Consider the following 18335-nt stretch of genomic DNA (forward strand, 5'->3'; position numbering starts at 1 on the left):
ACTGTTCATTCAGTGAACAGTAACGACGAAGGGATATTTTTTTTTTTTTAAAAATAATTAAAATTTAAAACTTTTCTTTTAACGTGTGTTCCAAAATGCACACTCATTTTCCTGCCAGTGGGGATCTACAAATTTGAAAAATGGTGAAAAGTGGGTAGCTGCACAGTTGACTGAATGATGATGTGCCAAATTATGGTATATGTATTGTTTTCTTATTTCACCTCTGAAAAAAAAAAAAAAAATAATAATAATAATAATAGTAATAAATAAATAAAAATATTATTATCATGATGTAGCATGGGCCCATGTGCACTATATAATGGATTTAAAAAAAAAGGGTTTTGATTATTACTTGTAATACTTGCTATGTGTTTAGACTAACTTTATGTAATGTTTGTTATAATTTCTTAAGAGATAAATTTAAAGATTTTGTAAATATATTTAAAAAAAGGGGGTTCTATAAAATATATAAGAATTTGAAAAATCCTTGGGACTCGGGAAGCACTTATCGACCACCATCCGACGACTCTAAAGTATGTAATTGAGTAAGTAAATATTTTACATTTTCTATTTGTCTCCTTGTGGATTTCATGGCATGCATATTTTTCTCGTTAAATTTATTATTTACATCTAAAGAAAACACAATTCCTTACTTGTGTATTCGATCATAAAATACGTTATGTTACCATGATAAGAATGTAAGCAGGATATGTTATTCTTGATGCTTGGGTATACAGAACTGTACTATGATGTATAGAAGATTGACAAGAATGATATTATTTTTCTTAAAGATAAGAACAAGTATCCAGAATTCATCGATTAGCCAAAATAAAATTTCGAGGATGGAATTCTTTTAAGGCGAAGATTGTAATGCTCCAAAAATTTTAGAATAAAAAAGTATTTGTTTTATATTTTGAAAAATTGAGGACTAAAATGAAATAAGTTTTAAATTCAAATTTTATTTGGGTCAAATATTTAAATATTGATGGAGTAATGATAAATATATCAACATTGAATTAGTTAGATAGCTCATAATTAATCGTGCATATTAGGCTCAAAAAATAATTATTTCGAATAAGTTATGCTCGTATTATTGATCTTGAAAGAAACAATTATTCTTGTCAAACAGGGTGAGCGACACCCTCTTGACAGGGATTTGAAAAATCCAGCCTGTACAAGGATGTTTTTGGAGGGAAAAAAATACACAGCGGTTACGCACGTGGGAGAGAGAAAATAAGGTTTAATTAATTACTTATGCACATAAATGGAAGGAAGATGCCATTTACACGCAGTGACCATTTTTTTGCGCTGAGCATCAGTACTCCGATCAGCACGATTGTAGCTACGATTACAAGGCTACCGGACGAGAGGCCAAATAGAAGGAAAATCTGTTGGTAAAAGCAGCCAAAATTGTCAAGATCTTAGCGTCAAAGTTATCAAATACGTACACGCACATGTGTATATAATATACCCGCTCACGTCAAATGGGAGGAAAAATTAAATCAAATAGACAATTTGGAGATCGGGTTCGATCTCGAAAGATTGGGGGTTAAGTTTAGTGTGTTATTATTAAGAAGAAAAACAAAGAAGCCCTCTTATGGCAGAATGTTTCTGATGGATTAGTCTTCAATTGTATGCCCTATATTAATTTAATTTATTTCAATTTGGTTTAAATCCTAGTAAAAGTTTTTGACTATGAACAATTACGTTTGGTTTGTGAGATGGAAATTGAAGCTTTTAGATTCAAATTTCTCGTTGCTGCTCTGTTTAGTCGGGGAATGGTGAAGATGAATAATTTTCTGATTTGAAATATGATCTGTAATTCTGTATAATGAAGTTGAATTAGTGAGAAGGAAAAGATTGATCAAGAAATGGCAGGTTCAAAAAATGTGATGGAAGATGCGGGGTGAGATTGTCATTTTGGATGGGTTTTAAATAATTGACGTGCACAGTACGGGGATTGGGGAGCATTTGGACTAAATTTTTTACAATTATTCTTGTCAGTCGGGATTTAGCCTGAATTTTATCTGGCCATGTAGCGGGACTGTGAAAGAAATATTACCTAAATTTATAATTTATTCAAGCTAAAATTGACTCTTCCAAGCAATCCACACGTGCCATAGTTTGAATGAAGAATTATTTTAGATGATAATGATTTAATGTTGATGGAGAGATAAAGTAGCCTTAATTTTATAATATTTAATTGCTTTGATTTTGGGAATTGATAAGAGTTATCAATTAGGGTTCGTTTGATTATAAAAATGAAATTTGGGTGGAAAGAAAACGAATTTTAGGGAATTGAATTTTTTAGAACTTATTTTACTGAAAATTGTCAATTAAATGTGTTTGATTGATATAATTTTTCACTTGAAAAATGTTGAAATTTTCGACTTTTTAGTATTCGTTTGGCTTTGTTTTTCCTAAAAATTGTCAATTAAAGAGATAGAATTTTCTACAATTGTGGATAGAATTTGTTCTTATTGCTGAAAATTAAAAAAAAAAAAAAGTAAAAAAGAAAAGCTAGAAAACCATTTTCCCACCAAAACCCAAAGAAAACCAATTTCTTAAAACCTTGGAAAATCCTGTCACGTGAGGGGATTGGAGAAAAACAAATTTTATGGGAAAAAAATTTGCTATCAAACATGTCATTTGGTTGGAAATTCCATTTTCCATGGAAAACTCAACCTTTCCAACGGCCCTAATTAGTTTCATTTTAATATTATTTTCTTGCTTTGATTTTGGGGGTTGGTAGGGATGGTTTTGGCAAGTGTAGATTGGATAGGAAAGGAAATGGATTTTTTTGATTTCTTGGATTTTGGGATGGAGACTTTTGTGGGCGAAAATCACGGCAGCATGCATATTTTTGCCTGTCAAAAATTTAATCTCCCCTTTCGACTTCAAATACAATACAAAAGAAATCATTATCTATCCTAAAGAGGGAAAAGAAAAGAGAAAAACACGGATACACGTTACTATGGCTTGCAGCAGGCCGAAATTAAAGAATTGAGAACGTGAATTTCTTGCTTCTTTTCCAACAATTCTTATTATCAATCAAGGTAGGATTACGAGGTGCAAGTGGATTATCCTGCTTAAAATTATTTCTTCATGTTGATAAATATTATGTTTATGAAAGTTATGATATGAAATGAATATTTGGTATCAAAGATATGATATGATATGAGATCTTATCGATTCTAAAGATGTGATATGACGGTATGATATTTTTACGCATGATTTAATATTTTTATTCGAGATTGCACCTTTATTTTAGTATCATACTGAGTATTTCCACATACTCAGCATTTTCCCTATTTCTAACAGGCTAGAACAGATCATTGGTTGGCAGACAATGTGGCGTTGTCGTGGTGCCAGGACTTATGGGACACAATAAAGACAATTCGGTGTAATAAGATATTTTTTTTTATTTAAGCAATTTCTTAGTTTTAAATTCATAAAAATTTTAACTAGAAATTTTAAACATGTTTAATTGGGTTATAAGTGTAAAACTGTGCTATGTTTTATTGGTGGAAAATCCTTTTTTTCCCCTATTAATGTATTTAGAATACTTCATGTTTTGTAGCGATTTAAATATTAAAACTTGGGCCGTTACACTAATGTTTAAATTTAAATTGAGATAAGCCAATATACCATATCAGACCAACCTAAATCCATAAATTACGAGAAACGCGAATTTGTTACTTTAAGATCGCCACTATTCGTCCTAAAGTCACTAACAACTTGATTACGACCAAAATATAATACGATAATTGCAGTACAGTTTTGGAGTGTCATATCCACAAGGAGATGGAAAAATTACTCAAAAGATCAAAAGCTAGAGCTTTCGTCGTGATTTGTGTAAAAATAATTTATCAATTTGAATGAATTATAAAAATCAATGTGTGAAATAATGAGGCGCCGGAATTCCCTCGATTGATTCAAATCAATCAACGTCAATTACGCAATCATTTACTGAATTAAAGATATTTGTCCTAATACTTTAATTGGAAAATATATCATTAAAGCCCATTTTAATTTTATGATAATTCTAAAATTCAGATTTTCTACAACACATTCCCACTCTAATTTATTGAAATCAGATCCAAAAATAATTATATACATAGGGCATATAATGGTAAAGAATCACACCAATAAGATTGCATGAAATTGAAATTCAACGAATAATTTAATTCCACAATATATAAAACATGATTGAATCTACGAGAAACCTAATAAACGTTAAACTAATCTCACAATAATATTTGGAATTGAAATTCAATAATTATTTTAATTAATCAATAGAAAAAGCTTGACTGAATCCATAACAAATCTAATAAAAATTGAATTAATCTCAAAACAATCTCATGAAAATGGGAAATCTAGACCTTAAAACCATTTAACAATGAAAATTAGAATTACACGCGTAAAAGGAAGTTAAAATCATCGATACCAATCAAGTTCTTTTGTGGCTTCACCAAATCCCTTAGTTCCTCATAGTGCTCTAAGCCAAAAATCTACGAAAATTATGCTTAGAGGAGAAGAATGACATTCTCCCTCGAATTAGGGCTTAAAATCATGTGAAAACCACGTTTCCATAAGTGGTTGTATCAAATTAGGAAACTGAAAATTCGGGTACCAGAATGAGCCATGAGTAAGCATGATTCTAATGGTGCGTATGCACAATAGACTTGTTTAGTTTTTTGGAAATCTCGCGTACGCAAGGCCTGCAGGCCTATGCATACGCATAGTATAAATTCTTCTCTGTCGAACAGCTTTCAGTATTTTAAGCATATCTTCCTCTCCTGATGTCCAATTGAGGTGATTCAAGTTGTGTTGGAAAGCTAACTCAAAGGGCTACAACTTTTCTTCAGATGTCATCTTCCAATTAAATCGTATGACATGTCAAAAAGGGTCCCAATATGAGGCTAAAAATCGATGCGTGACTTCTTCGACTAGGAATTTATATGTGATCATGCTTTGACGATATTTCATCCCTTTGACCACTTTCCTCATCCACTTGACCTCTAACACTTTTGAATCTTCACCATTAGGTTAGGCACAAGTTTGGAGTATTTGCACTTTAGTCCTCGAACTTTCATTTTCTTCCATTTTGGTTCTTTTTCGCTCTTTTCTTCTATCTTCCATATTTTCCAACAAAATGAAACCTTAATCAAAATATAAGTATAATGAGTGCATTTTGGTATCAAATAATCACATGAATGCAATAATTAAGAGGGAGAAATATTATATTTTACACTCTTATCACAACTGTGCAACCAATTGAGCAAAAAGTGAATCCCGAACATACAGGGGTAAAAGCATCCAAGTTTCATAGAAACACCTAAAGCTAAAAAAGAACACCACCGTAGGGTCCGTCTCGTCTCGTCTCGTTCGAAGGAAACTATCTGAAGAAAAAAGTCGTCAAAGGAGGTCCCGCCCGCCCACAAGTGTGCTCGTCAGAGTTCCACGCACCACCGCGTCGATCATGTGCCACTCACATAGGTGCGCCTTAGTCCGCTGAACACGTCAATAGTCTTCGTTTGTCCAACGAGTATGTGGTTTCACGGAAATTTGAAGAAACAAGTCCGATGGAAAATTTTAAAAATTAGACAGATTCGGTTTCCTCTTCTGTTGCATTTTCAATCTAGTTTCTGGTCAATTTTTGGCCAAAAATTCACCACCAACGTAGCTCTGGTACCAAATATAGCGGAATTGATTTCAATAGATGGATTCCGGACTTTGTTTCAACTTACCAATCAATATCAATCAACCAACCAAAAACTCCAACCCACAACTCTATTCACTTATAGTTGCTTTCTTTATTTCTCACCCACAAAGGGATAATGATATGGTAATGGTGGTAATTTGCTAGTCACAAAGGCAAAGAGAAACAAAAGCATGCAAGAACTCGAATATATATATATATATAGCTTTATGTTATATCATCAATTGGGCCAAGACACAAGAAAACCCTCCTATAAGTGAATTTTGGTCAAGACAACATTAATACAATTAAGTTGTTACTAGTGTCCCACGTTGTTTTCGGGTTGAGCATATGAATCAATTGGTTGATAAATATTTCACTCATCGATCGAGGCCTATGAAATATAATCTAAAACCTGTTTAATATCATCGTCTGGAATTTATTGGGTATCAAAACCCAACAATAAGTTCTAGAAAATGGAGACCAAACAGGGGTTTAGCGTCAACTCCATTTAATACAAGTCTAGGTGGTAGCACTTGTAATATTAAATTGTCTATTTAATTAAATACAAAGATTTATAACATATTTATTAAGACTTATGATATGTTGATACTTAGACGGGTAACACCGCATGTGCCTTGAGAAAACTAATGATATTTACTACATGTCAAAGATAATTTTTTCATGGTCATTCTTGATGCTTACGTTGTCAAGTTGGATGAACATTTATTCAAGTGTGTGACTGGCATGATGTAATTTTAAATATTAAAAAGTAAATTGAATAGCAGTGGACAATAATAAACAAAATTATCAACTTGTTTTTGGAAAGGCATCGCATCTGAAATAAAGGAACTGGACATTAACCCTCTAAGACTAAGATCAATTTAAAAACATTAATTTCTACACATTAGTGCTTATTGCCGTGGAGCAACTTACGTAAGTGTTTGGTTGTGCTTATAAAATACTTATGAGATCACCAAAACATGCTTTAATGAATTCTAGACCGGGAACTGTTCGATTAAATGGAATGTGTTACTATTGTAATGGTCGCTTTGATCACGTATAGTGCTACTTAGGATACATTGTACAACAATTATTCAGTTGATTGTGTTTTGTCACGAAATTTGTTGAAAAAGTGAACAGAAAAATTGTGTTTATTTATTATTATATGAAAAAAAAGATGATGATGAACGAGAAGGGAAATTGGTTGGCCCTAATATTTAGAGCGGCCCAAGTAATGAGGCTAGTCACTTCATAATTTTAAATTATACTAGTGTGTTGAACGTACGTTGCACGTTAGTTGGTTATTGTTAAAATCAAGAGTAAATAAATTTTAGAGATAATAATTTGTCAACATAAAAGATATTTATAAGTTTGTTGAATTTATTTACTTTCTAGAAAGCTGAAGTATTAATTGCAAAAACAAATCCTTTGTAAATGGACAAAAATTAGGAAAATTAGGTCACTAAGAAGATGCATACCTCTATCAAGCAGCTGCCCCCTTTATCATCCAAAGCAATAGGTTTTGCAAGATCTCGCATGAACTGAATAAAAAGAACATAAAATTAAACTAAAATTTATAGATTTCCCACATAATTTTCACTGTTGAACTACAGCTTCTCTCTTTTTCACAAAGATGGGGAAAGAAGATCGACAGCGTTCCTCAAGTATAAGGTTTCCACATTTTCACCACATCGGTAACATTTAACTTACACAAAATAAATAACAAATGTTGGTTTCACCTGGAGAGTATCTTAATTTCAATTCTAATGTACGATAATAGATCAAATACTGTCTAACAAAGAATTTATAAATTAAACTACTACTTGACAAACTCAAACTCAAACTCAATTGCAGCACTCTTGCTTACAAGATCAATAGTAGTTATTGCTACAGCAACAAAGCATGCCCTGCAAATCCGTTGATGAGATTCAAAAACTCATGAGTAAAAAGGATGTTTAAGCATAGAGAAGAGGGAAAAACCTATATTGGATTTTAGAGATGCAAGAATTTAACTCTAGATATACAAGGGAAAGATAAAAGGAAACGGAAAAAGATAACGAAGGAAAATAACACAATCAACACTTGAAATCCTCTATAGAATAATTAATGCAATATAATATTAGGGAGATGCGGTCGAGGGACGAGGAAATAGTATTATTGTCTTCACAATCTAGCGGTCGAGGGACGAGGAAATAGTATTATTGTCTTCACAATCTAAAAGTCATTATCTCTGAATTTTTACAACTAAAGCAATCAGAATCTTGCCAATCACAGGACCACGACAATATAAAAGTAATTGTTCCTATATTTTTACAGTTAAAGCGATCTGAACCTTACCAATCACAGAACTACCAGCTAGTATAATATATGCTGTCAAAAAAGCAAAGCAAAATAATTTAAAGCAATAAAATACGATAAATACTGAAAGGAAAGGCTTACAAACATGAATCCACTGGAGTCCAGAATTACGACTACTTACATGCATAGAACTCCAGTTTGCCTGCATTGTCCAAAAATATCAAATGAGTTTATGACCAAAATAACAAACTAAGTTTTATTTTCAATAGACTCAAGGCCGAACACATGAATCTTTCAATTTTCTGCTACATTAAAAAGTGATATAAATACAAAGGTCTTGTCTACTACCTTTTTGCCAAGACATTCCTGTTCTGAAGAGGTGTTAGCAAAATTAGAAGTTAGCCAATTTAAATTGCAGATTTTTCGAGAAAAAGCAAAATCGAGGTGAATTATCTTGCCCTCCATGGCTAGATGCTTACCGTCCAATATTCAGCTGTCTGGAATCTAATTTCTATTCAGATTTAATTCTATCTCTGTATTAGATAATATGAGGCCATTTTTTATGAGATATGAGAGGCGTGATATCAGCATTAATATTACTTGCAGAGAAAACTGCGTTCTGACAGCAGGGTGTCTTTATAACAGTAATGGCAACAACGAATTTCATTTTTCTCAATACCACAAGCCCCTTTGTTAGACTCACATTCACTGCACATGGCGCGATACCATAAAAGATCAAACCGATACCATAAAAGATCAAACCCGTAAGCCAGCAAGTCATGAATGCCCGGATATGAAGGTGTACACAGTAGTGTACACAAAGCATTACACCCCCCCTCACATGGAGGTGGCCCACATACAATAAAATATTTCAACGCTCCCCTCCATACGAGGAGGTGTAATATATTGTATACACCATAAGATGTATACATAGAATAATCCTATCTTTTATTGGCCCATGAGCTGAAGCCAAAATCACCTTGTCAAAGGTACAGCGCTCTTCCATTTGCGATACCAATATGCTCCCAACTGAAACATAACTACGAACCTCAGAAGAGTTGGAAAAAGTAATGTTGCTCCAGAAAGCATTCTCTACATACAGTGGATTCTTTACAGGGCCTATGCAATTTACAAATGTTATTTCAATGTTGTCAATGTATTGGATATAAATGGTAGAAAGATCATATTCTATGGAAGATGAGTTTGTTTCACTCACGAGTCTTACACAATTTTAACTTGATTATTTGCGAGATCTTATGAATATAGAATGTTTTTTTATGTGTTTGTTAGTATTGTTTTGAAGAGTAGGAAAGGTGATGCAAAAAAAAAAAGTACTAAAGTGGACGAAGAAGTCAAAAAATAAAGAATTTAGAGTAGCAAGGCAGTGCCTAGGCACTATAGCCATAGCGCACAAGCGCTACGAGACGTGAAAAAAACGAAAAACTGAAGCAGAGAGGCAGTGCTTGGGTGCTGCATGTGATTTGTTCGTGGTGTTTAGGCGTTGACTCTTAGCGCTTAGGAGCTACACCTGGCTGCATACCAGGGGCGTTTTTTGCCCGTTTTGAAATCCATAAAAACCCTACTTTCTAAACAAACGAGGGGCACCTATAAATACAATTTTCTCACACTTTTAAAGGGGGATTCACACGTTGAGAGGCAAGATAACACAATTGGAGAATCAAATGAGGAATTCAACGGAGAAAACATCGAGAAATTTATCGTGTACAACATCGATTGGAAGAAGACGAAATTCTTCGTACAAGATCTACTTTTTCTTTTACACCTTTAATACAAAATCCGGTGATGTATTCCATGGCAATCAATGATTTTTTCTTTTTCATTTTGAATAGCTAAATCTATTGTTGAGGTGCATAATGTAATCAATTGGGATCCTTTATATTTTTTATTAAGATTCTTGGTTTTTAATTTTTTTATGTGTTGATTTTACTATGGATTGAATGCTTTAAATCACTTGATCACCAATTTGATGATTTTTGTGAATCCTTCACGAATAGAGATATGAGTTTAGAATTTAGACCATATATAAAAATTCAGTAAATTGGTATAACGAGTAATGATACATATACCAATTATTGCTATCATAATTGAATTCCTAGGATAAAGAACTCGTTTGACTAAATTGGATTTGCATAGAAGATATGAAATTTAATTAGTTAAATAGGTTCAATGAGAACTCGAGATTGGTAAATTAAATACAATATGAGAAATCGATCAAACACTACATTATATGTGAATCTTAATTTAAGATGGTAAAATTATTCTACCCTAGCGTCCATTCATTATCTGATTTTCAAACCAATTGTGCGTGCATCCACTTATTTTCTTGTATTTAGATTAATACTCAAGTCATACAAGTCTTTGTTTGCTTTTATCAAATAGTGGTTAAAGAAATATTGAATTAAGTGCTATAATAGTAGTCCTCGTGGGAATGATATCCAGACTCTTAGGTCCACTTTATTACTTGTTATGGTCTGTGCACTTACAGAAACAAAATTGACAACAAATATATTGGACAAAAAGAATAATTTTGGCTGTCTAGGCTTGGAATAGACAGGCGTATTGTGTAATTAGATTGCCTGAACATGGTATGCTATAGGATTTGAGTTTAACGCGGTTTGATTGTTCAGGCAGTCTAGTACGAAAAAAGAATCTAGATAGCCAAAATCCCGGGGAACAGTTCTCAGTCTAAAAGGGTAGTTTATGGTGATATCTTCACAAGAAGACGACCTGCAGCTTGAGTTGTTTTGTGCTGGCAGATGGTTAAACAATACTGAAAGCATCAAAGGGTAGAATGAAAAAGGAATAGATTGCAAGCATCAAAGGAAAAGGAGCTCAACGCCTCACCATCTTGTGAGCATACAAGGATCAACAGTACATACTGTACGCATTACATAGAGATAGAATGGTAGAATGGCAATTCTTCCCAATTCATCTTTTTCAAACTTCATGAAATTCAAAGGGCAAAAAACCATCGACATTTGGAGCCTATTTGTTCTGTACATATAGAGGCAATGTGGCAAAAGTCTTCAGAATTCATCTAACAGATGACAAGTGAAAAGCATTTTAGCATAACTCCATATGCAGAAGTGTAGAAAACACAATATTGTTACATTAACTGGAAATTGTTGAATTTTAGGACAACTAAGAAAAAGTTTAGAAAATGTCATTAGTTAAACTAAAGTTATAGACCAATCCACTAAAAAAGATGGGCATTTGGAAGTTATATTACTTTTTCTTTGTACTTCTCGAAGTATATGGTTCAGATGACTTCTTTCCAAGAAACTCAATATCCTGTAATGCAAATCGAACTGCTGTAAAGCAAGCAAGCCACAAGTGAAAAGCAAGTTGTAATGACCCGGATTTCTGTACCCAAACCGTTAGCTTATGTACTGTCCGCTTTGGGTGGACCTTGCGCCTACTTACCCTTCACGATTTAATTCATTTCTAGCTACTACGGCTCTTACAACCAATGCATCACAATGAGGGTGGTGAACCCCCTTTGAGTCTTCCTGGGAGAAGGTGATTGGGGTCATCCTATCTGCTGCTTGCGATTCATTGACAATGTAAGTGATCATTGGGGGGTCCTTTGCTTCCCTTGTGTAATTCCTCTGGGCATTCTTGGTGTTGCCACCGTCGTGGGGTTCCCCAATGATAGTATCGATTTTCCTGATGACCTGGCTTCCAGAAAATTAGGATTGGTTTCCCTGTCTTGATTGACCTAGTCCCTTGATTCTCTTCTCTGAGGAGATTGTTCCCTGTGACCTCTCCCTCCCCTTCTCGGGGAGGCGGATCTGCGAGGGTATTCGTCCCTGCTGGAAGGGTGCGGGTTACTTCGATCAGAGCGTCGATTGGCATCTCGGCACTCACTAGTGTCATGTCCATAGAGTTGATGGAACGTACAAAACCTTGCCCCTTCCAAGGGCCTGTTTGACCTTTTCTTCTTCTTCTTCTTCTTGTTATCAGCTCTACCAGATGGTCCCGCTTCGACAGAGGCATTATCATATGCCAATACCGGTACTGCATTCAATATGGCGGAAGCCAGGGCCTGTCCGGATGTGGGAGTTATTGTATGACCCGCTTGGGTCCATTGCTGAGTAACAAGGTGTGCTGCGGGTCCTCGACCTACCTGCCTCTGAGGAGGAGGGAGTCCCTACGCGGTACGGTTGCGATGATCAATCATTTCTTCACTAACAATTTCCACCCTCATCATTTTCACCAGCTCGTCATATGTGGAGGGATTCTTGCTGCACACGTCCTTCCAGAACAAAGTGTTCATGTTGAGCCCACCTTTTAGGGCTGAAAGGGCTTCTCTGTCAGTGATCTATTCGCAGTAGGTGATTTCGTCTGTAAACCTGGCGAGATAGCTTTTCAGCGTCTCTCCAGGGGTCTGCCTCATATCTTGCAGGCGCTGCACTGGTGCCTCTCCTTCCCTGCGTGAGAGGTACTGGTTCAAAAATACTTTCTTCAAATCTGGCCAACTTCTGATGCTTAGGGGAGGAAGCCTGTTGTACCATACCTCGACGGCCTCGCCTAGCGTTAAATGGAAGGCTCTGTATTTTAAAGCAGGCGAGGCTCCCCTTAGGCTCATCTGTGTCATGTACTTGGTGAGGTGCTTCTCCGGATCCCCATTTCCTTCATACTTGGGGATCTTAGGGGGCATGAAATTTGTTGGCATTGAAAAGCTTTGGATCTTCCTTGAGAACTAGAGGTTATCATCATCATCATCAATCTCATAAGATCGACAGGGCCCATCTGACCCTTCATCATCTTGGATGTTCTGGAGAGGTGGATGTGCTTCTCCTCGACTTTTCCAATCGACTAGGTTCCTCCTATCTCTCCTATTTCTAGGAGGAGGAGGGGGAGCACGTTCTAGTTCGTGATCTGAACGAACTGATCTTCTTGTTGGGCGGACCCTATTGCTAGGACCCTCTTCTATCCGGTCGAAGATACTTACCGACCTTTGGTCCTCATGTTCTTGAGGGAAATTGTCCCCCAAGCGTGGTTCTGAAGGCTGACTCCCTTGCACATAAGATATAGCTTCAACGTTCATCTCCCTTTCGAGGGGACGTTTCGTGTGTCGGCTCATGTGACCTCGGGAGTGAGATACAGGAGCTTCCCGCACCGGATAAGATCCCTGGGGCATTTGATAGCCCTGATGACCCTGGGCTTGCATGAGGAGTTCATGCATTACCATATTCTGAGCTGTGATGTCTCTCATACCTGCAGCTATCTGAGCCATCCCTTTAGTGAGTATGGCTGTTCTTCCACCTCGGCGATGCCAGTGATGTGGTCTCTGATGAGTAACATTGTTATGGAGTACCTCTTCTTCAGAGGCCTCTCTCATGGGGTTGTCGTCTTCATGGCTATAGCTCATCCAATCTCTTTTTCAAGGGTAGTGAGAACTTGGATTGTAATTCGACTTTGTTTTTTTTTCAAGAATGTCCCCTTTTCAGGGTTAGTCACTAGTTTTCCGGTAACTTCTACGATGGAGAATGCAAAACTTCGAATGGGAAGTGTTTCCCACAGACGGCACCAATCTGTTGACCTCGAAAATTCGTTCTTCCACGTGGTCAACTGAGCTACTCCACGTATTCCTCCCTGCACACAATTAGCGAATGGTCAGACGCACACGGTCGGGACCAACAAGGGTGGCGGCGGCCGTATACACTCCGACGGTCAAATCAGGTTTAAGTGGTCGAAACAGTACCCAGGGGCTGTGCAAATCAATGGTAATGGGGAAGGAGAAAATATATAAGCTTGCTATGCAGTGCTATGTAATAAGAGTTTCAGTACCTTTACCTCTTGCCAAACCTTGGGTATTTATAGGTGGTATGAGCCCTTGGCTGTGGGACGCGTGTATACATCTGGCGGTATGAGGCGTTCGCTCATAGGCGTCAATCAGCCGCGTCTGAAGAGTGGGCGGACAGCTTGTCTCTTCTGAGTTGAATTGACATAAAGTTGATAAATCACATCATCTAGCCTCATGGAGACGTCAAATCAATTTAAACTTTAGGTGCAGGAAAGATCTTGACACAAATCTCTTTCTGAAATTGGCGGCGGATCCTTTAATCGGGGTCCACTTGGCCTCGGGGGCGAGGTACTTTTGGTCAGGTTCGTACTACTAGGTTGCAGGCATTGCTGACATCACTTCGGACGAGTCTTTACGAGGTCGGAATATATGGTGGTGAGCGTTCCGAGGCGTATCAGATCGGAGCGTAACAATAGATATACAAGAAGACACTAATAAATTAATATACGATATTAAGTCTCAATTATTGAACCCTCTTTGGTCCATAAAACGGCTAATGACTTGAATGTAACATCAACTGAGTCATTCAAATCTTCTTCAATCAATCCAAATGATAATAAATGGAAGAAGCATACAAAGAGACGAATCCAAATATATGGGACATGGCTGCTTATAGGGGTGGACTCAGGTCGACTTGGTCCGATTCAGACCTCATCCAATCACAAAATTTACTTTTCAGATTAGATGAAATTCTAACTTGAAATTGACTTGATATTAGTTGAAAATCGACTCGAATCGAATTGGTCAATTTCAATTCAAATGTAAACCAGTAATGATCTATACTAACGAAATTCTAATGTATTCTAAAATATTAAAAATTGAATTGAGCTATTAACCGCTATCAAATCGATTGATGATTTGTAATATATAGAGACCATTATATAACTTTATATGAAGCATGTATGATATTGCACATTGAGTCATATTTGTACAAATAAGAATGTTTTATGTGTTTTGACTAACTTTCTTGATGTAATGACTCCCATTGTATTGTATTTTGGACCAGGAATTTCTAGAGTATATCTATAAGTTCGAAGAAAAATTAGGACCTGCACGTTTTTTGTCCGAAGACTTCAAAATATACTAGTCTTTAATATTCTTCTTCATAAATACATGTATCTTTTATTTTAGAAAACAATTTATTTCTTAAATAATTGTTTAATTTGCATGATTATAATCAAATTTCCTGAATATTTTTTGAGAAAATCTATGTAGTTTCAAAATCACGTCCCTCTCGTCAAAAGAACGGCCTACATTATTCATTCCTTGTTCCTTATTCTTCCATCATCAACTCTAATCAGAAAATATACTTTAATTTGATCTCAATTGGATAACTACAGTTTGATTTGATTTCACATAAGACGAACTTTGTCAAGTTCACTATAGAAATTGATGGCATGATCGTCAATATCTAATGACCATTACACGTAATGATTAGTTGCTAACATGGAATAAGTAAGACTTTAATGAAATAAATGACGATCATCACTTTGTAACTATCATAGTATCATGTCATCAATTTCCATAAGTCCAAATAGTGCAATTGAATGAAGTTAATTGATCAAAATTAAATTAAAATGTGATTAGTCCATTGACCAAAATTGAAGTAACAATTACATAATTGAAAATAAATGAAAGTATAGCTATCATAAATCGGGTTTACTCCTATTCTTTCCTATATATTTACTTCTTTTCTCATTGAAAAAAGCACGTAAATTCTGAAATTTGAAATTCGTTGTCTCATGTATTATTGTCAAATTAAAGTTATTCCACGAACAACACTGGAATCCAAAAATGGTTCTAATCACTGTCGTTTCTCCATTTTGGAGATTTCTGCGCAGCTGGCGGACGCGGTGGTTGGCATAGTTTACTGTTAATTCTTTTCTGCTGGGAAGAAGTCATGAAGGTAGGTAAAAACAAATATATGTATGGTAGGACCCCACTAATATTACAACTAAAACATGTTGCCCGAAATCTATTCATTTCGTGCTCTAATTGGTGTCTATAAAGTATTTCCCGTTCACACACGTGAAATCAGGGAAGTTGCAGGAAAAATCCCGCACCGGTAGGTCATTACACCTAACGCTAATAATTAATACCGACAATTATTTCTATATAAACCCATAATACAATGTTTAAATCAAGAATTTTCAGTCGTTTCTTCCAAAATATAGAAAGGAATCCATGAAGACATCCACCTATATTCTAGCTTCAATTCTTGCATTGCTTTTTCTGCTTGGTGCAAAATCAGTAAATGCTCAAGAAGTTGGTAATGCAAGAAATTAGAAATATTTTATGATCATTAATGTTTATGTCTGTGTGTTATTTTCTTGAATCTGAACAGGGATTTATCTTTTATGTGCAGAGGATGAGAGAGAATTTGATTACGCGAAGGAAAGCGATAAGGGTCCGAGAAAATGGGGAGAGTTGAAGAAAGAATGGGCAGCATGCAAGGATGGAAAATTGCAGTCTCCCATTGATATGTCAAATGAAAGAGTGAGAGTTATCTCGAAACCAGAAAACAGGAATTATAAGCCTTTCAATGCCACTGTCAGGAATAGAGGTCATGATATTTCGGTAAGGATACATTTCTCCATCTCCACTTAATTTAATTGTAGAAGAGCTTCCCCCACCTCAAACCAACTTTTTATAAATCACTTTTGATCGGACAAAACACAGTTCAAGAATAGTTTTTTAATCTCAAAAATAACTTTTAACTTTTCAAAAGCTATGCACCGTCCATTATTCATATTGAGTAATGCTATTTAAAAAAGGTTGAACCCCAACTTTAAGGGTTCCCCATCGCCCCTGTCCTGGAGTATCGTGAGGGAGGTAAATCGCAGGTTATGCCTCCAAAGGTGCAGGGTGGAAGGCTGCTTGTACACTTGCACTTACCAAAGAGCCAAATTCATATTTCAGGATTCGAACCCTTGACGCAACAGTCTCAAGTAAAACTGGATTTCTCCACCCTTTCCTTTTACCACTTGGAGATGTGCCCTGTGAGCAAAATGAAAATAATAGTAATCCTATTTAGAACTTAGTGTAGGTGGCATTAGCTGTCATTAAATAAAATATGCAATTAAATGAATCACATAATTTCTTCTTTAGTTGAATCTATCACATAGTGTCGGGAATCCATTATTCTTATTTATTCTCTCTCTACCCCAGCACAAAACAAGATTGACTAGTTGGCTTCGTGAGTGTGCTATACCAATTATTATGTTCTTTATATTTTCCAGTATTTTATAATTCAATTCCATCTTTAGCCATTATGGTTAATTGATAGCTGGCTTAAGACATAATTTAAACAAATTAGGTAGTGTTTGATTGCTCCACTTTTTCCATTCCATTTTCTAACTTTTGGTTGTTTGATTATCCAAAATTTTTCATGGAATTGAAATTCTCACTTTCTTGTCACGTCAGCATTTTCCATGAAATCATGGAATTGGAACTCTCACCAAAATTGTCCGAATTGGAATTCTCAGTTACTGTAGCGATTTTTTAATTTTTAATTTTTTTTTATAATGAAAATAAATTCTAAGAATTATTGTAAAAAAATATTTTTCATTTACAGACAATTTTCATGTAAAACAAAGCCAAACGAACACCAAAAGACAGATGATTTTCTTGATATTTTTTTTGCTGACAATGGAAACAAATTTCATATCCAATACCAGTAAATCTTATTTCTTTAATTGACATTTTTCTTGTAAAATACAGCCAAACGAACATAAAAAACACTTTTATTTCAACATTTTTCACGTGAAAAATTATACCAATCAAACACAATAATTTACAATTCACAGAAAAAAATTTCTAGACAATTCAATTTCCTAAAATTCGTTTTAATTCAATTACATCTTTGAAATCAAACGGACCCTTAGTCTAATCTATCTCCTTTTTAATAAGACTTGATTCAAAATCACAATCAATCATCACAAAATAAAGAACATGCTGTCACAATGATTCATCATCACATTTTCTATACAAATTTAGCAAAAAAAAAATCTTTAATATTTCCCGTGTCAAGTCTTTAACAAAAATTTAATTCATTCTTTATGTGAACAAACGTGTTGAAGACATAGTAGTTCAAGAATTAACTATAGAAATTCCTCGACACGCAGCTTCGTTGGAACGGTGATGCAGGATCGATATTGATCAATGGGACGGAGTACCCTCTTCGACAAGCTCATTGGCACTCTCCTTCTGAACACACTATTAATGGTAGAAGGTATTATTAGCATTTGGCACTTCACTGTGTGTGATTGTATGTATGTTTTCCCAGTGTGCAGCCGAGAATCGACGCTCAAAATACTACAAATTTCTTTAACAGGTACGCCATGGAACTGCACTTGGTACACCAAACCTCGGACCTAAATGTGAAGAACCGGATAGCCGTTACTGGTGTCTTCTACAAGACTGGCAAACCTGATAAATTTCTCTCCAAGGTAAAAATTTGATAAAATTCATGATAATAATTCCTTTGTATTTACTTTTTACAAA

At 35.3% G+C, this 18335-nt stretch overlaps 1 protein-coding gene across 1 annotated transcript; it reads left to right on the plus strand.

Moving 5' to 3' along the window:
- The first annotated feature begins 15957 nt into the window (after positions 1–15957).
- LOC111372212 (alpha carbonic anhydrase 7-like) lies at positions 15958–18321 on the plus strand. The gene is made up of 4 exons (XM_022994439.1): positions 15958–16101; positions 16198–16409; positions 17957–18063; positions 18166–18321. Exons 1-4 carry the CDS (start codon positions 16017–16019, stop codon positions 18290–18292), a joined length of 531 nt encoding a protein of 176 aa, XP_022850207.1. The 5' UTR covers positions 15958–16016; the 3' UTR covers positions 18293–18321.
- Positions 18322–18335: the final 14 nt, after the last annotated feature.

This window comes from Olea europaea, chromosome 23, assembly GCF_002742605.1.
Source record: "Olea europaea var. sylvestris chromosome 23, O_europaea_v1, whole genome shotgun sequence".
NCBI lineage: Eukaryota > Viridiplantae > Streptophyta > Magnoliopsida > Lamiales > Oleaceae > Olea > Olea europaea.